Below are 25,154 nucleotides of genomic sequence, written 5' to 3'. Positions count from 1 at the left end.
ACAATCCTTCAAACAACTTAAAATCAGAAGCAGATCCTCGGTTGTCCAGTATCATGAGCTACGGAGTACCCTGAACTCAAACTTTACAGCAGACCAAAAAAACATGAATTTTCAGAAAACTTCTGATGGCAGACCTTCTTAGATTGAGCCTGAGCACCGCTCTCTGCGAGGCATGCTGTATTGATTTAGGGATTTGAAGCTCTGCCCATACTTTTCATTGGCTTGTCATTGCATTTATATAGCACTGGCTACCCCTGATGGGGTGTTGAGCACTTTTTCTGTAAGGATCATGATATTCCTGAACCCAAGAAGGATTATTGCTGAATAAGTATAGTGAAATATGAAAGTAAAGAGTGGTGGATATGTTAGTCAGTTATTTGGATTGAGAAGGATACTGGAGGGATAGAAATGGGAAAAAGGTTTCAATTTATATAGCGCTTGCTACCCCTGATAAATCAGTGTACAGTGCAAAACCAAATAGAAGGGCTTTGTAAACATCATAATAGATTCATTTTGTAAAGTGGATAACTGTTTATACAGTTCATTGACAGATTCTAAAGTAAAGTGTTGCATTTAGATAATGTACTGCTTTAACCCCTTCCATGCCCATGACGGAACGGTTCCGTCATGAGCATCGGTTGCGCTGTGCTCATGACGGAACCGTTCCGTCATGGACCCGCCCGCGCTCGAACCCTTCAGCACCGCGGGGGAATTCCCGCCGCGCTGAAGGGGTTAAAGAATGCTATAAAAATCCAATTCTCTGGAAACACACAAAAGATACTGATGAATTCATTAGAATATTGAGTGGGATAGCCGTTTAGATGTCAAGCCCGCAATTACAAATTTAGGCCTTAAGCACAGAAAACTCCCTCTTCAGGGAGGGGACAGTAGAAGTGGTGACAGAGTTGGCGTGATTCTGTGCTAAGAGTATTGCTTATGTTGGGACTAATCAATTACATTACTTACTGTTACTTTCTCTCTAATCATTCACTTGCCTGCAAGCTCGAACCCATCGGCTCAGTGAAGATAATTAACTAATGGCACTGACTAGTCAGTAATGTTATAATCAGACTGTATATGTGGTTTACAGCTTATGGTTCTATAAACTGGAACCACAATGTTGTCTATTTTTCAGCCTACGCCACCTTTCCCCCTGGCAGTTCAAGAACACCCTCCTAACAGCCACTAAAATCCCCATATTACTAGTCACACCATGTTTTTGATACACTGCCTCAATTTCTCGGAAATCTCACATTCACTGCCTACCACTGGACAATCTTACTAAGATATACAACAAATAAGTGGCCAGAGAACAATGTGAGGAGTTGCCACTGACTCCCCCAAACGTCAGCCCTATGGGTTAAATGAGTCCCTAAACTGACAGGCATTTCAACTCTCTCTGCGAAATTTATTAGCAGGCAGTGTATGTTCCACTTACCGCTCATATGGCTAGTTGTTGCAAAGGTACATTCTCAACTCCAAGAATTCTGACGGATCCACATGGGTTACCGGCTCTTCACAGCCCTGGAGATTATATCATGGTCTTACATTGAAGGGTTAGTAGATGACACATTTGCGTTAAGACAGACACGGCACTATTCCGTCAACCACTGTTCCCGTTACTCTTGCCAGAGACCTGCAACCACGGTTATGCTCGGAGCTAAGCTCCAGTGACAAGCATGTGTCGCTGTCCTTTGTAAATGCTGGCTTCTGATTCCTTAATCGCCTTATTAGTCCCTCCTTAGTACCACCTTGTCTTCATTTGAAACCTCCAATGGCGACTGGCCCTTTTACTTCTGTTGCGACATGGTAGGTTTTATTCAGTCTGGAAGCACTATTTTCCTTAAAGGGTTTTGCCCTACTGCAAGCACGCTTTCAATTTCCAAGCAGCCGGGACAATGGCGGCTGCTATTTTGCAATGCCATAGATCTCGCATTTACAAAAGTTTGACCTATTGGCATTTACAATGCCAATAGCTCAAACTCTCATAAACGAGACACCTACTGCATGTGAAATGCTTGTTGATCCAGACCTTCATTCCTCTTTTGTTTTCGCAGTACCTGCTCAGTGCATGTCGGTGCTGTGGCCACCGAACAAATGTTTTGTGTTACCCACCCCCCGTCACCGCTGATAGACGGCTGACTTCCTGAGGGCGGTGAAGCCACTTAGCTGCACCGCCCTTACAGGAAGAGATAGAAGGCCTGCGCCTGTACCAACAGAACTTGCGGGAAATCCCTACAGAGCGCAAATTGTGTGCTTCTGCCCTTGGAATGCATGTGTTAGGTGTTTTATAGAGCTGCAATAGAGACTTCTTGTTGGGAGGAATAAATCCCAGCTTTTTTTTTTTTTTAATGCAGTGAAACGTTGACTCCCTCATACTCCCCAATTGCTCAGTCAGTCACACAAACATACTCAGAGGAACTTCTGGGATTTAAAGATAAGCCCTATCCAACGCGAGCTGGCACGTGGCATATCCTTTTAACTCTTCTGACAGTTAAGGTAAAGTTGCTAACGCCGTCAGTTGAATGAGTACTCACGCCCATCTTGAATGACGAGCAACCTATTTAATGGCCCTCCTAAATGAAGCAACCTTGATCAGTAGAAGTGCTGCCTTAGAGAATATGAAATCTGAGAAGGCTACAGATTCACAAGGAGTCGGTGTTGGGCAGCAGTGACATGTTCATGTTTGTGTGCATGACCGCTTTAAATTCACTTTTTTTTTTTTCGTAATCACCTTAATCTATTTTTTTTAGCAGTTTTGACACTTTAGGTGGCTAGGTTTCATAACCTAGTTTTAGACTGGGCGTTAGATAAAACTGAATTTTTGTGTTTATGGAACTGAAATAAATCGCTTAAATAAAGTTCCATTTCAAAATGCACTAAGCCATAACGTCCTTTCAGAAGACATAGCTACACTAATATTAAAGAAAGAAAAAAAGTCGTTTAAAGCATCTTGCAGAGATCTGCATTCAGCCTGCAGATCAAAACACCGTGGAAGGGGTGATTCGGCCATTCATCCATCTGAAGTCAATACAAATAGACAACTGTACCATCACGAATAGCCATGCTTAGAAGCATGCTAGTTTCTGTATTGCTTTGTAAGGAAAGAGGCATTATATTTTATAAAAGAATAAAGCACTTTAGAGGTTCTCTGTTCTCAAATTCATTTAAATGCAGGTCTTAGCTCAAGCTTTAAAAACGGTACATAGAGTTATGTCAACAAGCCAGGTTGGCACTGTGAATATTTGAGCTTGGAGCGCAAAGACAGGCTCCCTCCAAACTGAGATGCTAAATAAATGGATGAGATTCATTTATCCAGCAGTTCACAGACTCCCCATTAGAATATGTAAGCATCCCTTGCTATCAGCACCACTCAGCCTTCTTGCTCTTATCTCACCAGAATGTTAGAAAAAGTTGGTGTAGATGGTAGGGTTGTAGCCTTGGCTAGAGGGTGGCTTTCAAAGCAATGCCACCACTAGTATTTCAAGTATATTTGAGGCAGGCAATTCTGACATTGTGTGATACGTCTGAGTAAACATGTCCCGTACGCACTTACGTGAATCCTTACTACCATGGCGACTTCAGAAACAAGCAAGCAGATCTGATGATGAGGTATGTGGTAAGAGTGAGTATGAGGGTGGGAAATTGGTTATACTGTTTGAGAGTGGTTATCCTGCTTCTAAGTGGTTATTTAGCTTTCTGGATTGCAGGCAAAATATCATAGAATAGAACCATGGAGCAATATCTATTTACTGCATTCTGTTGGATCTGGCACTTCCTGCACATTCACCTCCGACTGTTGTCTCTTTGAGCTGAACTTATGTTTTTAGGTCGAGCCTGGGCAGCCCATGCTCTGCATGCTGTATTCAGGTATGGACTAAAGCCCTGCCCACATTTTTCCATTGGCTTTTGTCATTGTCCTTTGTAAATGCTGGCTTCTGGTTTGTTTTTAGGCTTGCTAGTCCCTCCTAGTACCGCCTTGTCTACATTTATAACCTCCCATTAGGACTGGTCATTTTACTTGTAGTTACACGTATGTTTTCTTTAAAGTCTGTAGCACTATTTTCATTGATGATTCTCCTACAGCGCGACAGAGGTGGCATGCTGCACTGCTTACCAGAATCTTACATTGAAAAAAATAGACCAAGGCGAGCCACGTCCTAGAAAACGGAGGGCGCGGCTCGCCAAAGTCTATTTTTTCAAAATTGTAAGCTTGCAGTAAGCAGCTCACCACAGGCGGCGTGCTGCACTGCTTACCAAAATCTTACAATAGGGTGGGGTGGGGGGGGGGGGGGGGGAGCGACTTTGCTGAGCCACGCTTTTTTTTTTTTTTTTTTAATAGGCCGACTCCTCCTCCTGGTTAGCTCCTTCACTTCCTCTGCAACAAAAAGCAACGCAATAGGTCTCACATTTGCGAGTTTAACCTATTGAGATTGTAAATGACAACGCTTTTAATTTATCAGTTAAAAAAAAAAAAAATACATTAAATGCATTGCCATTTACAATGCCAATACCTTTAACTCTAGCAAATGCGAGACCTATTGCATTGCAAATGCTTGTTAAACGTGCCTTTAAATAAGCCTTCTTGTAGGAAATGCGTAGGCGCCTGAAACACATTTGACAGAGTTATGTCTAAGCATTATGAATGGCCAAAGCTGACCCCCTTCTTTTCAAGACACTCTTGTATTAAAAGCTGGATGCCAAAAGCAAAGCTCTGATGCCCAATGCACACCAACAACACTGTTCGGGACTTTCCTCTTCACCCAACTGCAAACAGAATATCCATGTTAAGGTGTCAACTAGACCTGAAGTCCAAAAGAAACCATATTTATTAGTATTTGATAAATATGCAAACTATTTTAACCATCATAAACATTACATAAAAAAGGAGCATAGATGGCTCAGAGAAGATAGCTCACTGACAGGAAATCTCTCAATAATTTGTACCCCTGATCGGCTGGGGATTATGCCTGAAGTACCCCCTCTTCCCCACCAATAGGAAGACGGATCTGGATTCAGAGACGAAAAGTAGTACAGAGCTGGTAAGGACGTGAAGTCTGAGGATGCGAGATAGATAGAACTAATCCTTAATTAAGCCAATAGAAAATTATATCTACCTATCACAGCCACTATTCTAGCGGTCCTTACCAAACTTCCAATGCCTTACAGTCAGTCAACCACTATCACATATTCTAAAGGCCCACTCCCTGCCCCATCAATATACATCTGCTTTATTCAACTTGTTGCATTCCCTCAGCACATAGTCAAATCTGCAGTGGCAATCCTGCATACCCCAAAAATACCACCATGGGCTACCCCATCAAACTACCACTCCATCCCCTGCTATTTGCTAACACTAAAGACTAGTGTTCCCAGGCTCAAACTTTACTGCTCCCCTGACACACTAAGGTCGCTATCTTTAAATTCATTCCTACCACTTCACAACTACCATTCTTCCATCTTATTTCTATGATATTTTCAACCCAATCACCCAGCCCATTTTGCCTTCCAGCCTTTCCTGTTTCCAGATAATCAACACCTAGTTTGCCCCACAACACCAATTGTGTTTGGCCACCTCCTACCATCTTCCAAGGAGCACCCCACAAAGTTCGGTCCTTGGTTCCCTACCCTTCTTCCTAAAAAACACCTCTCTTCCAGACACCACTGTCTATATTGTGCTATTTTAATACATATCTGCAGACATTTTCCTCAACTCCAGACAGAAAGGCCGCATGACAGACAGCCACACACCCCACTAGAAGGTCCTCCATCTGTTTGTGCCAATTGCTACAAAATGTTTATTTCCTCTTATAAATACAGAATTGTTACCCCTCTCTAAGCATGGAGCAGTGAGCCCATTTCACATCAGAATGGACCTACCATCCATCACATCCAGAGTGAGAGGTGTCCTCTTTCACTTCAACATACAAAAGAGCCATTCACCTTCTAGGCAGTGAAAGCAATGATGAATCTCCCGATTCGGAACAAATAGGACTTCTAAAATAGCTTGTACAATACTTGGCCCCCATTTGACAAGTTAGCAACACCTCCACGTGTACCCTCTTCAACTTAATCAATTTCCCTACTACATTCAACAAGCATTGAGGAGAGGAGTTGGCCTAACGGCTAGGGCGCTCGACCTCGGACCTGGGGAACTGGGTTGGAGTCTCGGCAATGACACTGAACATCTTGTGATTCTGGGCAAATCACTTAATCTCCCGATGCCTAACAAAGAATGAATGTGTATTCTAATGTAACGTAACTGGTGCTATGTAAAACGTTCCGATACCCGATTGGATTTTGGTCAAGTTCGCGCTATATAAAACTCTGCAAACAAAACAAACCAGCACAAAACAGGACAGCTAAAGATTCTCACACTAGTACTCAAGGTAATTGACAACCAGTCACCCATTCCTTCAACATCAATGTTCCCAGTCAGGTTGTGTTCACAGAAAAAGATACACACTGCGTACAGAATCCCAGTTCATACCCGTGTTATCATGAAGTTTCATGCTCTTCATCTACACCTCAGATCACCACCTTTCTTCTAAGGATTTAAGAGGCATTAAGAACGCATAAAACAAACTAAAAGCACATCAGAAAGACCGACAGTCTGAACGGGAATAATGGAGGGGGAAAAATGATCTTCAAAAGAAGAATGGGAGTAATGTACGCAGGAAAAGGCAAGGTTATCTTAATTACGCAGGTATCCTGGCAGGAAGACAAGATAAGAGGCACAATTGCTAGGTTTCATATTGAATTTGTTTTTGTGCACAAGCATAAAGAAATTTTTTAAAAAAGAGAAAGTCCAGCCATTCACTTTCGTTCAACATGAGTAACGCATATGATAGGTTATTATTCAATCCATTTACGCCATTTTAATCCATGTAAATCACAACTGTTACTCAATGTGGATAGTCTGATGAATGCAGCGTTTCTCATCAAGATGCAGGGCTTCTTTGACCAAATAAACTGCTAAAAAATAACATTGGCGAATTTGCAGTTCACGGTTTCCAATCCAAGTACAGCCACTGCAGACGTTCATCATTTCAAAGGTCAAAACATAAGTATGACTGAGTTAACCAATTGTGATCTTTTAGTACTTTGGATACTGGAAGGGACACTATATAAAATAACGTTTTCACTAGATAGAGCTGAATATAGCCCTAACACATGACTTGCATTTTTCTGGTAAGTGAATGGATGCTGAAGAATAAGTCGCTTGCGACTCAAACTAATGGAAAAGAAAGACATCCATCCACGTGACAAAGAGCACTGTGGCCTCCAAGCAGGAAGAAGAGACTACCTTCAATGTAGTAGAGAGGGCGTCTGTTTTGTGGAATCCCATTCTGTGTTTTATAATTTGGTCATAGCATCAAAACACATCACTATTCACTCAACTCTTTTCCAATAATGAGGACAAATCGCTTTTTAACAAGCTACTCCCACCACCACACCCTTCAATACACATTTTCGTTCAAGTTGTGGAAATTAAGGACATGATTTCTATGCCGACATTACAGGCAGGACGGAAACAGACCAGGAGCCTCAATGGCTACCGCTCCAGTTTTAATGTAAAACAAGAAGTGGACCGATTTGGCGCAAACAGGAGTGAAAAACTCAGTCAGTTTTTCTTGGAAACTGATTGTACCCAGTAGCCACTTTCCTTGTACGCCATTGTGGGGTTATCTGAGCCCACAAATGAAGTCTACAAAGGATTTTCAGCCACAGGTGGGTTGGCAGCAGCCCGGCTCTCGGCTCTGAGACGCTTCTTCAGCAGCTTTTCTTGCTTGCGCTCTTCCTTCTCCATCTCCTTCACCATGTCCAGGAACTTAGCGCTCCGCGGGTCAATTGCACTGCCAAAACGTTCCTTGGCCTCGGCCATGAGCCTCTCGCGTCTGGCTTTCTCCTCCATCTGCTTTTCAAGGCGCTCACGCTTCTCTCGCTTCCAGTCCGCCACCATCTGGGGCATCTTGGCCAAGTTGGCAGCGATCAGTTCCTCCCTGGCAGCAAAGAAAGAAAATCAGGAAATTAAATACAACGCACCACTTAAAAGTCAACAGTTACTTTGAGGAGCAAGCACACTGGGAAGAAAACATTCATCTGTCGCCCAACATAAGGCCATTTAGGCTGACTCCATGGCAGATTCATTTTATGTGGCATCCTAATAATTTATACAAATTGATCCCAACTGCCCTCATTCAAATAAATAGCAGTTGCCACCCTCTAAGGACCCCCCTCAATAGTGCAAGCAGATATGGCCAAATTAATACCCAACTGATATTGGGAGGGGATGTGGGCTATGCTCGAGTCATGCACTTGGGTTAGGGAAGGGATGTTCCACTATATTGCACAGGTTGAATTATCCACAGCTTTCAACAAAATTAACCACGAAAATCAGATATGGATCCAACCTACCTAACCCTAACTCTCAACATTTATCAGTGACAGCATTTGGTTGTGTCGACTGACAGAAAACTCAACTCAAAACTATACAGGGCAGAAAAATAGTGAACTCAAGAGTCCTTCTAGTTTCTTTCTTGTCATTTTAGATTTGTTTTTCCGAATTTCCAGCCATGTGGGCCTACTTCAACTGGTACCAACCCCAAAACAGCTCTTGCTTCCTCATCCTTAACTTTATTACACCTAGACACTTTGTGGCATAGTCCAAGCTTTTTTGTCATCTTGGCAATAAAAAGAGCATTAGTTGTTAAAAATGCATACTGCCCGTAATATCAAAGTTTTCTTTAGTTGTTGCTATGCTATGGACGTTTTTCCAAAGAGCACGAGAAGTCAGAAAAGTATCCTAAATATGAACGTTTTTCGGATATGTAAATACCAACGGGAAAAAGCCCCTTCACTTCTCAACTTAACACCAGTTATTTTCTGTTCTTTTAGGAGGATTCAGAGATATGCTCTGAAAAATAACTAGCTACTGAAAAGAAGAGCAGTTCGAAGACAGGAAAGCACCCACAGAGGGTAGTTTATCCTGAAAAACGGCATGGCTAAACTATCCCCAGGCGTTATATTCATTTGTATAGCGCTTTTGATTCACAATAATTGGCAATATAGAGATGTCACCATATGGACACCCTTACGATGCTGGGGTAGTGGTTGACAGTATGATGGGCCATCTAACAATAACTGACTACTGCTGTCAGTGGCACTCGTCTTGGGTCACAAGTAGAGCAATTCAATTATCGGCAAATAATGAACTTGGGGGGAGACCACCTTGGCTACAATATCGCACCAATGAAACCATATGTTTGGCCGCCTTCGTGGGCAGACAATAGTGGTTGGTGTGAACTTGAATGCCTCCAGCAGAGTCTGGGCATAAATGTTTGGCCAATGCCACCAAGTGGAAGGTTGGCAAAAAGCCCAGAGCTTGCCTTGTAATGTGGCGTCAGTGGGAAAGAATCTATCGAGGGCCCTCTGTCTGGTCCTATGTGCTACAGCTGTCTGCTAGGATCTGGGAAATGATCTATGTACACTAATATCAGTACTACCTATCACCATCTCTACGCCAGCAGTGGACAGGCCAGCATTTCTGAGAACCAAGCGCAAGAGTATCCAGCACCATACAGTCACTGAGGACACGAGCATGCACTTTTCACACACCCCCATATATTCACTGGCACGGGACATTACTTAAAAGGCGAAAACTGTGTAGGATTTTAAAGAGGAAAGAACTACATTTAATGCATATCGAGAACCACACCCCCACCTGCTTTCGCACCTCAATACCCGATGTGAGGTGGAACTGTGTCGAGTTACTCCACTGCTGTCCCCTCGCAAAACCACCCAACTCTGCGAGTACATTCCAACTCTAACCCGCATGCCCAATTATTCTTCAGTCAACACCCAGCTGCGTCAGTCAGTGCAAGGAGCCACACACGGCTCTGCCAGTGCAACTCAATACTATGCAATCCTCCGTCGTAATACGGGACCGGTTATTCCTACAAACCTTCTCTACTGCACCTCAATACTGGCCTGTCATAACCCGTACTTCCGCCAAACGGACCCACACAGCTGTGTTACTGCATCAACATTCTGACCGGCAGCATTCTCTGCCGATCTAGAAATGGGACGCCCACAAAGCTTTACCACGCGCCTCTATCCTGACGTGCAGTAACCCCTGCTATTCCATGACTTTACTTCCAATTCAGACTGTCACTGCACTTGAACACAGAGTGCTACAGCTCTTTTGAACATTGGAATAGCCACTTGTGTTCTAAAACATCTCAGCCCAGAAGAGCATTTTGCCCTGCTATTTCAGTACAAGGGCAGTCTAACACCTGCTAGCGTGCATGAATCTTGGCCTGAGCACTGCCTAATATTCTAGGCAGCAGGATGCACACAACTCCCACAATGTACACTCATCCTAACCATCCTGTTCTTTTTCTCCACAGAACCAGCACCTAGCCCCCAATCGAGACTAAAGGCTGCCAGATAAAGCAACCAACGAAACTATTTTTAGCAGAGAAAACACCCCAAATTGGCACCTCTTCCACCCCCCCTCAAAGTCAAGTGGTAAAAAGCATTCCACTGAAGTACAGGTATGGTCTTCCGCTTGATGACAACTGTGCACGAGCCTGCGGGCAAACCTGATCCACATATTCGCCTTTCTGAGCACCAGGTCTGGAGCAGTAATCCACTTGTGGCTGTCCCCGTTTCCTAACGGTCCCGCTGGCTCTCCATCAAAGGGTGGTACGGCCCTGTAGGCGTCCCAGCACCCTTGCGATTCACCATCTTTGTCATAGAAGTTCAGAGGGGACTCTTCTTTCGCCCCTGAAACCTGAAGCTTGTGTCAGCTGGGATATTTTTCAAACACACACTGGCTCCCGCCTCCCTGCCCTTGTTATTCTAAGTGGGGGAAGAACCCAGCACCAGCATGTTAAGGCAGCTGGGCAAATAGGGATCTTCCCTAGCTGCTTCCTGCCCATAAGACAGACAGCCTTTGGTATTGAGTAAATAACGCCCCCATTCTTCCTCCGGTTGAACTTTGTGGCCCAGACACTGCAAATAAAGTCAACCATTATCCATTTAGCAGGGCTCTGTGGAGTCTGCCTTCTCCTCGAAAATCAGCTATGTTCTCTTTTGTCCCCCAAAAGTACACAAACACTTCAAATCTAAGAAAACCCCATGCCAAAGGCATGTATGGTACCTTAAAATGCTCGCCTACATACTGTGGCCACGCCTGGTCTAAAACGTTTCCTTAAGGACAGTGTTGATTCCAAGTCATTTATTAAAGGGTTCATGCAGCTAGTCATGCTGATGCCAATGTGTAAAAATTCTCTTTGACTGGAGGAGATATTATAAAATATGGTACTAGGTTGAAACATATTAAAATAGGGCGATTGGCATCTTGACCACAAATGGTTTCTGTAGCTCACCTCTTTAATCAAGCAGTAGCAAAGCCATTAGGAATGGTTCCCATTACGAGTCCTGACTAAAGAGAAAAAAGACCTGCTGCATAAAAAATGACTGCTTTCAGTATACATTGCATCCGAGGCAAAAAAAAAAATATTACAAACATTATTTATGTTTGATGTTTTAGAGTCCTTTTGAGTAGTAAACTAGTCTCTCGTGCATTACAATTCTAGTATTACTTGGGAGGTGGAATGATACACTAAATGGACAATATACTCAGGTGAGAGAAATGCTCTTCTCAAAGACCACACTTATATACATCTTAAATAATGGTTAGCAATAGTTCTAAATACAGATTTTCTGCTAAGACACACCAGAAATGGGGATCAATATGCATCTCAAGCAGCAGAGGGCTTTCGATCGCTCATCAAGAAATTAAGGTGAATGTATTAAAGTCCAATTGTGTTTAGTCAGTCAGTCAGAAAACTTTATTTCGGCTAAAAGCCATAAAAGTTCATACCACATAAAACAGTACCAACAAGGTTAAAAAGGGTAATACATAGTTTTAAATATTAAATAAAAATAAAAAAAACAATGGGTAGAATAGTTAATAACACATGGATTGCCTTAATGTGGTAATAGTCGTCTTCTAATCAACCACATTGAAAACAAGAATTTGGCAATCACCGTAACATATAAGGGAGAAGAATCGTACTTCAGCAGCCTGAACAGATCCCTGTAATTCCTAGCCCCCGTGTTATTTGCGAGTTGGATAATCCATCTTCGACGGGGGACTTTATAGGCAGGACAAAAAAGTATGTTTAACATTCACTGAAACTGTACTGTCACACGCGCTGACATGAGTACTAGCATCTGCATTCACACCAGTTAACGCGCAGGTTCCTGCTCCGGAATATAAATTTGCACCGGCGCAACCACCTGCAGCAGCATCGGCCCTTGCCAAAGTTACACCAACCACTTAAATGTACAGGTGCACTTACACCCTCACCGCTGTGAGGTACATAAACCCTCACCGCTGTGAGGTACATGAAGATACAAAGAGAAAGAAGACTCCAACTAGCTTGAGTCCCTCCTTTGACCTCGGAGTACCTATACTACCCAATTCCAGAGGCCTTGATTTACCTCTTGCTACTTGTTTTAGCGCTTCTTTTTTGATCCGTGCCAGGGCTAGTCCTCTGTGGCTCACTACTTCCCCTGTCCAGCACTCCTTCCTTGTCCACCCAGTGCCTTTTACATCCGACTTCAGTTGCCATCATCACTTACCTTCTCAGAACCGCTCATTCCCACCCCGAACTAATTTCTTACTACTCATGATCAACACTACTCCCAATTAGCTTCAGTGCAATTTGCTTGACCCACCTTCAACCATTTCCCAATCTGTGTCCCAGTATGTGAACTTCTGTTCTCCCTATTCGGACTTCCAGTACTCTTTCCTGTACCTCTCTAACACCCCTAGTCCTATTTCAAAACCTCAACCTAATACCCAGCCTTAAGGAACGTTCTCCCTTAGTACTTTTGGCTAGATGGCCCGAGTACCACCTTCGAGTTCCACGCGTTCCTTCTAATCTATATACTATCCTCGCCCTTATAATGAACATCGTCTTGGTGTCTATACAGATCTTTTGCCCTTCGTAGTGTTCTCCTCACCTTTATTAGGACGTTTCACCTGCATAAATTATATCTCCCATCAGCTTCCTTCTTTGTTTAACCTCAGTACCACGAGCCCCCTAACTTACCACCCGCCTCATCAGTAACCGTGGTCTCTACTTTGCATCACCCAGACTCTCTCCGGCCACAAACTCTAAAGTCAGCCAGAACAGCCTTCCATCTTTCTATAGTCGACAAACTGAATACCATTAGGCTGACTAATAACACATCCAGGGAACTTATAGAGGACACAAGTGTGGTATAAGACCTACTCAGAGCAACCACATGTCCTCTCCAAATACCCTCTCTAAGCCAAAGTACCTCTCCCTCCTTGTTCTGGCCTCCTGCTCCTCCCGGACCCGGATGCGCTCCTGCATCTCCTGCAAGGAAGGAAACCACTCGTGCTCCTCTTCTTGCAGTTCCTTGAGCTGACGCGGGCTCGGCCATAGTACTTCAGGCCGCACCCCTGATACATCCCCATGATGTCCATACAATCGTGCTTTGAAGCGCGGACCCGTTCTCCAGGGGCACTCCGGATCCTCCTGGGGTACTCCGCCGAGACCATGGCGCCTGGGACGAGCGTGGTACCCGGCAGCACCAGACGGGAAAAGGGCTGGAAAATTGCGAAAGCACCGGTTGAAGGACGCGAGCGCCGCCATTTTGAAAAGGGCGGAAGTAGCAACACCTCCATGTTGCAGCGGGAAAAGGACGACTGTTCCCATCTAATGGTTCCGTCATTGGTAGAGCGGCCATCTGAAAGTGGGCGGAAGTAACAGTGAGGGGGTGTCACAGAGGTGACGTCACATTTCTTCAGATGTAGAAGGGAGCGGCCTCGAGCTCCTGAGGTAAACTTTTTCACATGAGCGGGGTGGCTGCGTCTACAGACAGTTTGGGCCTCAAGCGCTCATCGCGTAATAGTTAACACGCTCGTTATCTGAGTTAATACACTTGTTATTAGGCCTCAATGTCGGATTTTTATAAGTAGTAATGCAGAACAGTTAATGTTGCTTAGGTGTTTACAAGCCGCACAGTATCTTTAATTAAAATCATTGCCCGGCCCAATAATTATCTCAGCTGCGCAAGAGGTGCTCACATTTATCAGCCCCACAATGTCTTTGATCTCAACTTCGCCACCGGTCTTGTACATCCGTCTTTCAGCAAGATTACATAATTACCGCGCGCAGCAGCTGGTACCTGGTGTTTGTTGACTTTCTCTTCCCAGTTGCCAAAATGACCATTTCTTCTTCGAAAAGGCAGCTAGTGAACTCGGAGCATGAAGCAGTGGTTGTTTGTATTAGAAGTTTAACAATCTCCTCTCCGCTTCACTGGGAGAGACTGTCACACGAGCCATATGTTCTGACTTCTTCTGCGATTATGTAGATTCCTTTAGGTGGATCTCTAATCTCAGAGCACTTTCTGGTAGCTGGCAGAAGAAATCATCAGCAAAATTGTCGTATCATTAAAGATCACTCGTGACACATAGATATTCCAGGAAATATATTTGCTCAGAAATGAAATACACCAAACTGCATTTCGACCAGACACAGCTTTACCAAACAGTCCCCTTCATCAAATCCTGAAATATTAACATGTCATTTATACAGTGCTCATATGTTCAGCAGTCTCAGCATAGCTGAGACGGCTAAGTACAATATGACCCATGTCTTGACTCTTACCGATAAAGGGCAATGCTTTACTAGTTCTCTCTAAGGAACCCACACTTATAGGACATTGCTTATGGTGGAGAAGGCGATTCCTGCCTCATGCTGGAGCATCTCACTTTCCGGGACACCCCATCACCTATCTCAACCTCTTGCATGAGCTTGATGGGTAATATTTGAGGATGTGCACTCCATGCCAACACTTACTTGATACAGGAGTGTCCCTCTTTTTAAATCCCCAAACGATACTATTTTACCTTCAAGAGCATATTTAATAAAAATAAAAAAAAAGCATTAAAAATGCAATAGGTCTCGCCTTTAATTAAGTTACAGCCATTTGCTTTGCGATACAATACCATTAGCAAAGCAAATGGCTTTAACTTAATATAAGGCGAGACCTATTGCATTTTCAATGCTTGTTATAATCATTATGAGGGAAGAGTCCTTAAGGTGGGGAGTGCTGTACGGACATCAAAAGAGGAATCTGAAGAAAAGTAAAATGTAAGGTCAGAGGAACAACAATAATGATAATTTTGTGTTTGGGCAAAGATATGAAAAGCTTGTTGCTATTAATCTGCCATACTGACTAAAGAATATGATTGATTCCTTAGCAAGCAAAAGAATGCCATTTCTTTCAACTTATCTCTCTAATTTCTGCTGCCCACAAAAAGATGAAAATTATAGGTTATTTTAAACTCCAACTGCTTTTTTTTCCAAAAACAAAGTCCAGATGCTGTTAGATACATGTCAGGCACAGTTTAAGAAAGAGTTATTTTTAGGCTTGTGACTGGAAAAGTAGTCAGTGTTTGTGACTGTAGCTTGTTCCGTCTGTAATGGAAAGCAGACACCATCTTTGAAATGTCAGTGGGCAGCAGAGCCTTGCAGCTGCTGCCGAATGCTTAATATTAATCTGCAACCGGCAGGGGAGCACAGTGCTGGCTAGCTTTGCATAAAGTGTTTCTAAGCACATACTTGAAAATTAAACTTCTCATTGCAGATATTTCAAATGTAAACTACTCACGAAGGCAGGGAGGTCCCTAGAACCCCGAGGCAGCTCTGAAGCACAATGTGGCACAGGGAAACAAACGAACATTAACAATTGTATTATATTGTAATTGCATTTATATAGTGCTTACTACCCCATACGAGGCGTTCAAGCGCGTTACTCCAGGCAGCACTCTGCCTTCGAACCCAAGGTTATTGGCTAGTAGTCTAGTGTTATTGTTATTGCTGTTTATTGAACCAATCGTTTGGCTTTTGTACACTGAACAGGGTTTACAGGGATTCATTAAGAAACAGCACTGGCACGGGATAAGCCAGTGTAGGACAGGAAGCACCAGCACACACATCCCTCCAATACACAAAACGGATACACAGTGTGTTATTTATATTCTCGATCTATCTCACCCTTCTTTCTGTGCCTGTGGTGCGTTGGCGAGATAGAGCGACATGGACGTCATTAAGGGGTCAACAGGGGTCGCTGGTGCGACACCAGGCATGCCCTTTGTGACCCCTGGCACTGCCTTTGCGACCCCTAGCGTCAGCAGTGGCAAAATCAGTGCCAGGAACAGAAGCAGCTAGCCTTTAGGGACGTAGGCGGGCGCTTCACACTCCTTGTTTTATGTCAATCTCACTTTCAAAAAACTTTATTCGATCATTTTAGAAAACAATCATAAAAGCACAATAAAATTCATGACAATTGGAAGACGGAAACCAATGGGTTTGACTAGAAACAGATTAAACACATTAAGATAAAAAGGACATACTTTTTCTTGTAGATACAGATTTTAAAATATATACAGCAGTAAAATAACACACATCAGGTTCATCAAGTGCAAATAGAAGGCTCATAGCGGATTTCGCAGTGAGCACAAAATATTTTTTAAAAAGTGATTTCAGGTAAGTGATACGAAAACACAAATATAATGGACAAATCAACAAAAAATGCTCAGGACTTTGTTTCGAAATCCCATCACACGGGCATGGGGTAGAGGTTTGTTTCTTAATTTGAGGGTAAGCTACCAGTTTATGAACTATCCCTAGTCGCAGTCTAGTAAGGACATGCTGATGGGAGTGTTTAGTGACAAATTTGAGATACTTTGAGAAGCCAAATTCAGCCGAATTATAAGAATGGTAATATATATGGGTAGAGAACTGGCATGTGGCATCACTACGTAGTTTAGCTTTACCCCCCAAATAAACATGTTTTAACTCCTTCTTCGGAATATCAATAGCGCAGGCAGGGTCTTCAAAGACGTTCAAATTAAACACATCTCTAAACGTAGTGATAGTATAATTAAGCCATGGGATCAGTCTAAATTTATCTAAACGGAGGCAATCATTGATAATTTTCCTCGTAAAGCCAGTTTGTTCCTTAGACCAGATGGATCTCCATACCAGTAGGGGTCTTAATCCTATGAGGTCTGCCAGGTGTTCCAATCCGACCTCCTGGTGGGTCAGTCTGGTAGAGGCTGAGGATGGTAAACAGAGGAGCCTTTTTAAAAATGTATTTTCCTCCACTTGTAGAGCCTCATGGCGACAATGTCCCCACACGCCTGAACCATAAAGGGCCAAAGATACACATCTGTGGCGGTAAATATACAACATGTCATATATGCGCCTACTTCCCAATTTGGAAGCAAATTTAAAGATACCAAAGGCACATTTCCTCATTTTTGCCCTAACATTAGACATCTCCTGAGCCCATATACCACCACTCTTAAAAGTGATACCCAAGTAACAACATTTCTCAACCACTTGGATCGTTTGATCATCAAACACAAAGGTTCTTAATTTTTTTACTTTCTTCCCACAGGCCATAATAAAGGTTTTTGAATTGTTAATCTTAAGCTTTCTCCCTTTAATAAAATCCAAAAATGTATCCATGAGTCTTTGCAGTCCGACAGGGGTTCTAGATAGAAGCACTGTGTCGTCTGCGTAAAGCAATACTGGAATTGCTAGTCCTTCAGCGGTTGGGGCATCAGCATTAACCAGTCTCAACTCTACTCAATGGCATTAATAAAAAGGGAGAAAAGAAGGGGGACGAGGACACAGCCTTGCCTAATACCGCAATCCACTCTAATATTGGGGGTACATTTTCCCGCTTGACCAAAGCGAATCCTAGCCGACAATTTACTATACAGTCGTGCCAGGAAATAAATAATTTCAGATGGTGCACCTAGATCCAGTAGGGTTGTCCACAGTAATGCATGGTCCACCAGATCGAATGCACTTGAAAGGTCCGCAAAACAGAGGAATAAAGAGCCCTGTTTTGCACGTGTATATTTACCTATAATCAAATCTAGGTTAATGTACTGTTCAATCGTGCCCAGCCCCTTGCGAAACCCAAACTGGGAATCAGCAAGGATTCCATTGACCTCTGCCCATTCCTCCAGTCGCAACAATAACACCCTACTCATTATTTTCAGGGAGGAGTCAAGAAGTGAGATTGGGCGATAGTTCTTAGCCTCGCCCCTATCTCCTTTCTTGTATATTGGAATGATTATAGACTCACCCCAGGACCGGGGGAAGGTGGCCATGGCAACTGCATTAAAAACCTTGGTCAAAAAAGGACTCCATAGCTGTACATCAGCTTTGTAAAGGTCAATCGGAACCCCGTCAGGGCCGGGTGCCTTACCTCCCTTACTACACCGGATGGCATTATCCACCTCAGCGATGGTAATATTAAGGAAAGTGTTAGGACTAGAGTCAGTAGGCACGGCACTCCCCAGAGCTGACCCCCCTGGATTAAAAATACTAGAAAAATAAGAGACCCAGTTTTCCTCGCTAACCTGGGCAGATAATACTGGGTAAACCTCATTCTGGAGAAAGGGACTATTTACAGTATTCCAAAATAACTTAGTATCCTTGAACACAGCTGCCTTAGACAAGTTTTCCCATGCTTCTTCCCTTAACTCCTGCTTTCTTCGGATCAAGTGCTCCTTATAAATACACCTTAGCGAACTGACAACATCCCTATCCCTGGGGTTGCAAGTGAGGGCTTTTTTTAAATTCTTGTAGGGATTTTGTGCATGCCCCATCAAACCAGCCTATAGCAGCCCTTTGTCCCTTAGCCTTGTTGTTAGTCAAGATCTTTTTGGTTATCTCATTTATTTTGTCAAACCCAACAAGGATTCTAGTGGTACCCACATCAGTATTGAGGCAGCGTTCCAACTCCTGGAGACAGGCAACCACAATTTTAGTCAACAGCTGCTCTGCGTTATGCCTGGCCCATTTAATCCTTGTGCCATTTGGTCTATGGGGGATAATATCCCCAACAGTCCCACACACTATTCTATCCTTTCTCCCCCAGAAGAACAATTGCATCGTGATGCAATTATGATCACTAAGGGCCAAATCTAGGATTTCTGGGGTGCTACACAGAGTATTAATACTTTCTGAGACTAATAAATAGTCTATAATTGTGGCTGAATTACTTCCTACGAAGGTTGGGACCTGATTGCCCTCATTATCTTTACCTGGCAAAAGTATTAACACATCCAGTTTTTCCATAAGAGTGTTAAGAGCTTCCCCATAAGCCGTATGTACAAAATGGGCCCGATCCACCCCTCCGTCCCCTTCAAAGCGACACACGCTCGTAAATGAATCAGGGCACATATGAATGTTAAAATCCCCTCCCCACAGAATATCAAAGGAGACGCGATTTAGCCCACATAATCTGTCGACTGCTAAATCGAGTTCATCAACTACTAGGGTACTGGCCTGATCAAAAACATTATTATAGTGGTTAATGATTAGGACATTACGCCCTCCACTGTGCTGCAACCATAATACCTGAGAGTGTGAGCCGACTGTGGTATAGAATTTGACTCGCACCGGAAGACTTACTGAGAGCAAAATCACCAACCCTCCTTTTGCTCTACCCATGTTTGAGCTCTGTGCCAGGCAATTAAAGGTGACATATCCATCAAGATAGATCTCTTCTGTAAGCCACGTCTCCTGCAGACAGAGTATATCATGCATAGTAATGAACTCCTGCCAACCTAGGGATTCTATCTTTTTCCGCCATCCTGCGATGTTCCAACTCACTAAATTATAACCTTTACCTAGGGTACTAACCTTAGGAGCAATATGCTCTCCCACGGAAAGAGGGGGCTATAACCTGGTGACTGGCTCATCTCTGGGTTGGGATTTATTAAGTACCAAAGAATTAATGGGTACCGTCTGGGGTAAACTCTCAACTTGTGCGGTCTCTAAAGGCATCTGCTCCCCCAGAACCTCATCTACTTTATCCAGGCTACTCGCTAGGGGCCCTTTATCCTGATCAAAGCAGTCACCCATGATTTGACTGTCAGAGGGCAGTCAATCTACTGCGTCAAGACAGCTAAAGCGGTTATAGTCGCAGAAATGATCATGGGCAAACATAGGACCAGGCCTGCTAATATATCTCCTACGGTGTCCCCTTGAATTAACCCTCGTCCACTCCTCATGGCCTCTCCCGTGTTCCATGCTAGTTGGTGGATAAAAGAAAGACAGTGGTAGGGTTTGAATGGTCCAGGGACCTATTAAATCCAGCACAACTATGGGCAACAGTTCTAGGGTCCCTGAAATTGACTGTTATACAGTCCCCATTTATAGTTTTAGGCGATTTCCCCAGCCAAGGTATCCGTCTTACCATCAGGATCTCACTAGATAAGTGGGATGGCAAAGGTCTATTCCAATTTAGCCAGCGGATCACTTTACTTTTTAGGGAGCTGAAAGATTCACCTTCCTCCTCTTCTAGTGCCGGTGCCCCTGCCAGTACCACCGTGAAACGGTTAGAATCGGGTGGGAGGTCCGGATATCGGGGTCTATTTCTACTACACTCTCTGACTAGGGCTGGAGGAACCACCTTACCATCCGCTTTATTCCCAGAAATAACGCACCCATCCACCGAAGGAGCAACAGTCAGCTTAGGGACTTCTTGTGGCACCGGTTTATTTGGCCCAGGGAGTCCAGTTTTATTATTATTAGGCATACTCAAATATATAGAAGGTATAGTCCCCCTATTTACACAGACTGGGGTGGTAGCAACCTCTTGCTTGGTGGCCACACTTGGATTTGCCACCAGCGCAGCTGTATTTTTCTCGATGTTACTTAATCTAAGGTCGATTTGTTCTAGTTTAACCTCGAGAGATCGTAAAAGGGATTTAAATAGTGCTCCCAGGCTTTCTATAGACAGTCCAGGGTCCAGAGGTGCTGGCCCAGAATTATTAGAGATAGGTTCGGTTAAGTCGACCATTCCAATCCCTGCATCCTTTGGTTCTATAATCGGCCTAGGTGGTTGGGAGCTACCACCTTGCAGCTTAGCTAGTTTAGGCTTATTCCCATCTTTTCTGTTATATACCCGTTTTCTTTTTGGAATGGCCCCTTCTTTGGTCCCTTGAATGGGCCCTTGTTTTACAATGCTGACAATAGGGGCCCCTGTAGTATCATTTTCAGGGGCGACGCCATGATTAGACAGGAGTGAATCAATTTCGGGCGAAATTTCATTCACTAGAATGTCTAACTCCTGCGAATCATTTCCCCCCATTCCTGTGGTAGTGTTGGGCTCTATTGGCTGTGTTATTGTGATAACTGGGATTAGGTTCCTGTCTGGGCTTTTAGCTAGGGCGATTGCTCCCAGGGATGATCTTTTAGAAATTAGTTCATGTGATAAACGCTTTTCTAATACAGAAATTTCCTTTTCAATCAAATTGTTGGCCCTAATTAAAATGTATCCATACCTCCTGCAATAGAACCCCCCACAAGAGAAGCTTTACTTCTCAGCTCGCGTCCCGACATAGTAAACAAAGTCACAAATTGGCACCTTAGTGTCCTGAGACCAAGAGGGAGGGCCCGGTCCGGTCTTGAACGGTCAGGAACGGGAAAGAACGGTCCCGCCCTTCTCCCGGCCTGCTCCCGCGCGCTCCCGTGCTGCGGTAGGGAGGGTCTGTGAAATAGAGGTAAAAGCTGGGGGGCGGAGCAAGCAGGGAGAGCGGGCCAGGTGTTTCTGGTCAGGCTTACAGGGACTCCTGGGAAATGGAGTCCCTGATTGCACCCCTCGCAGCCCTGCATTAGCTCCCAGCCACCCACAGCAGTCTCTGGTAAACCAGCCCCTCCTTCGACCAAGTCCCAAGCAAGGAGCAACGAAGCGGGACCCGCGAAGCGGGTCCGGCGAGGTGTAGCGCCTCAAAAGCGTCACAGGGTACAGCAGCGAAGATCAGATCCACAGCGTCCCGGCAGTTAGGTAAGATTGATTGTCAATTTGTTATTATACTAATAGTAGATAATATTAAATTATTCGCAATTAGTTTAATAAAAAAATGGAGTACAGTACAAATACATGGAATGTGACTTTTCCTGGCAGCTGAGGTAAGTAAAAAACGTGTGCGTGCTTGCAGTTTTCATTGTGTTTTCGTAAGAGAGTATGTTTGAATGTGTGTGTAGGCAGAGTGTGTGTGTGAATACGTGTGTATGTCTAAGCAATGCATGTGTATGTGTGAGTGAAAGTGAATGTGAATGTCAAAGGGCATGTGCAGCCACTGCCACTACCCCTGTCATTTTCGTGAATTGACGTCCACGTAGAGGGGTCAAATTTAAAGGGGTGCTGATGGTAGCAAAAGACATAGACCATAGATGGAAAAAATGCTCTCAGTCTAGATTTCGCCAACAGCTATGCTCAATGAGATCTCAAAACACCAAGCGCTTGTTAATCCACCATTTTAATAAACAGATTTTGAAGTAGGACTAGCCCAGCTTTGAGCTCCTGTGAGTAGACCGCTCCAGACTACAGCTCCTGCATTTAAATAGATGCCACAATCTCTGACCTTCCCAGTTCCTCTTAATAGCAAGTGCTCTGAATCTGCCACTAGTTATCTGCAGCGCTAAAGCAAACCACGGATACTAGTACTCTATGGTTAGCAGTGGTTGCCATCCATATAGACAGATAGGGTGAAAAGACCCCTTTCCTGAGACAGACATCAGGGGTGGGAGTCAGGAGTACACCCACTTTCATGGTTGAAACTTAAGGTAAAAGCAAGAAAAAACACTAGGACGGGACAGTGTGCACAACTAGGGCACGCACCCACAGCAGTGATGTCCTTATTTTGCTTCTACCCCTTTTACACAGTGTTGCTTCCGCCTTCCACGAGCCCCAGGCTATTTTCCTCCTATGCGTTGCTTCTTTCAGTGATGCTTCCCCCAAGTGATACTCCCCTCCCCGGAGTTGCTTCCCCCTGCTTGGGATATGCGCCTTTAAAATGACGCGGATGACTGTGTCAGAAGATTAAAGAAAGAAAGAAATCTTTAGTCATGGCTAAAACCATTAGCAAAGCCAGTAGTTCCCAAAGGCAAGACCGGTTGGCTTGTTTATGAACTGTGTAAGAGGTTTGATGATAAACGCCTAACAGCGAACCAAGCATACTCAATTAAATCGAAGTAAGAACTCAGAGCATCTTTACCAATTGGTGATGTAGCCCCATTGATGGCCTGAAAAAGAGAACATTTTTGTCTAATACATGTATCAAATATTTTACAACCTAAATAATGCACCCAGTTTGTAAGAAATATGCATTTGCCATGCCTTATCATAATAAACATTTTCTTTAAGATATTGAATACCTTTTCTAAAAATATATTGTGTTTAACAGGAAATGGCAACATTTAAAACATCATCTTGGAATGCTTGCACTCTAGGTGCACCAATTAGCAATATACCCTTTCCATTTTTTTAAATGAACTTGCTGGCGAGGCTAGTGCAAAGGGTAAAGCGTAATAATTATTAAGCTCGAGAGGTGTAACAAATATAGCCACGCTTGTGATACGATAGCCAGTAGAATTTGGAGGTCTACTGACCATAAGTCTAGGAAAGAAGAATACTTGGCCTAAACTGGTAAGTACTTTATGTATTTTTGGCAGAGGGTGTCCATTGGCCAAGATATTCTTGTTTAGGGCGTGTTGGTCTGCACACAATCAAATCTTGCCTGATTTTTTTCCGCACTATCACTACTGGACTAACCCATCCTGATGAGTCAGTTGCTTCAATAATACCATCAGAGCACATTCTATACAAACGTGTTTTAATTCACCTGTCACATAGACAAGAAAAGGTCTTAATTTATGAATACGAGGTGTAGATTGAGGTTTAAATCTAATGTGATGCTCAAAACAACTTAAAAATCCTACTTGTTCTTGAAAAACGTCCAGAATTTACATACACTTTTGTCCATAGTCTCATTCCTATATGCATCCATATCATCTACAGTAGAAACTCTGAAAGTGGACAAAATGATAAGACTGTCTGATCCAAGCTTCAATAGCAGACCTCTTTTTTCCATGTCTTGCCATCCTATAATATTTCAACCTTTGACTGCAACATACCTTTTTGTTATAGTTCTGCCCAGGCATAACGAGGAATCTGTAAAAAGCCCTAATATATAATTTCTTGTTCACCATAGGCTTTGGGGTGCACATCAGTCATGCTTAATTAAAATTGTTTATCCGGTAATTGTTAAACAGTAAGTTATGAAATTATTGTAATAAGTGAGTGAGTCAACCATCATCTGCAACTTCACATACGCAAACCACCAATGTCCTTTGGCTTTTGTTACAAATCAGAATGTGTCTCAACAGTCAGAACAATCTTGGTTAGACTCATACTACAATCATGTGTGACGTCAACAGTGCTAATTTTGACTCGAGGTTTGCTGCTTCTTCACATCAAAAATGCCTAATCTTTTTACAGATATTGCATTTTTTGTGCCCTGGGCTGGACAAAATACATAATTACCCAGGTGAATTTTAACAGATTAATCTCTATAAGAAAGATCACACACTCACTCAGTATCATTTATATAGTTAACTGGATTTCATTGACCATTGCTTTACTTGACAGAATGGGGTGTTCAATGCTCTTTGACATGTCTATGACCTCAACAAGAGTTGAGTTCCTGCACCTTAGGAAATACTCTTGTATTTTCTTGGCGGCACATTTGAAGGCAAATTGATTCCTGAGATACATGTCAAAACAGTTCTCACTGCAGAGATTCTGCCCTGAGTGTGGGAACTCCCCCACAAGTGTGGGGCCTCCACCACGAGTGTGGTGGCCATTTGTTAATCAGGACCTGAGTCTCCCAGCATAATGCTTGGTTTCTCAGACTACTAATCTTTTTAATCTGGCAATTGCTTTAACATGTTCATTCTATCCACCAAATTGTCCTTGTGGGGATTATCAAATGTCAAATTCTCTGCAGTTGGATTGGTTCTGGGAGGTGGTTCTAACAGTGGAATCGTCTGAGGCTCTGCCTCAGAAGCAAAGTGGTCTCCAACAATAAGCGGAGCATGGAACTTAACATTTAGGTTGACTGGATATCTGCAGAATTTTGAGGACCAAGATACATTAGTGCTAATAGAAATTTACTGAACATTTTTCTCAGTGAATTACTTTAGTGTTAAAAAAAATTGAATTCATTATTT

At 43.4% G+C, this 25,154-nt stretch overlaps 1 protein-coding gene across 1 annotated transcript; it reads right to left on the bottom strand.

Annotated features, from left to right (window-relative positions):
* Window positions 1-4,811: 4,811 nt before the first annotated feature.
* Window positions 4,812-13,763, bottom strand: GADD45GIP1 (GADD45G interacting protein 1). The gene is made up of 2 exons (XM_085600621.1): window positions 13,360-13,763; window positions 4,812-8,003 (listed from the first exon to the last, which is right to left on the bottom strand). Exons 1-2 carry the CDS (start codon window positions 13,758-13,760, stop codon window positions 7,709-7,711), a joined length of 696 nt encoding a protein of 231 aa, XP_085456747.1. The 5' UTR covers window positions 13,761-13,763; the 3' UTR covers window positions 4,812-7,708.
* Window positions 13,764-25,154: the final 11,391 nt, after the last annotated feature.

The sequence above is a fragment of the Triturus cristatus genome, chromosome 4_2 (genome assembly GCF_964204655.1).
Source record: "Triturus cristatus chromosome 4_2, aTriCri1.1, whole genome shotgun sequence".
Classification (NCBI taxonomy): domain Eukaryota; kingdom Metazoa; phylum Chordata; class Amphibia; order Caudata; family Salamandridae; genus Triturus; species Triturus cristatus.
The sequence above is the reverse complement of the archived record's forward strand: the minus strand, read 5'-3'. Positions and strand labels throughout refer to the sequence as shown.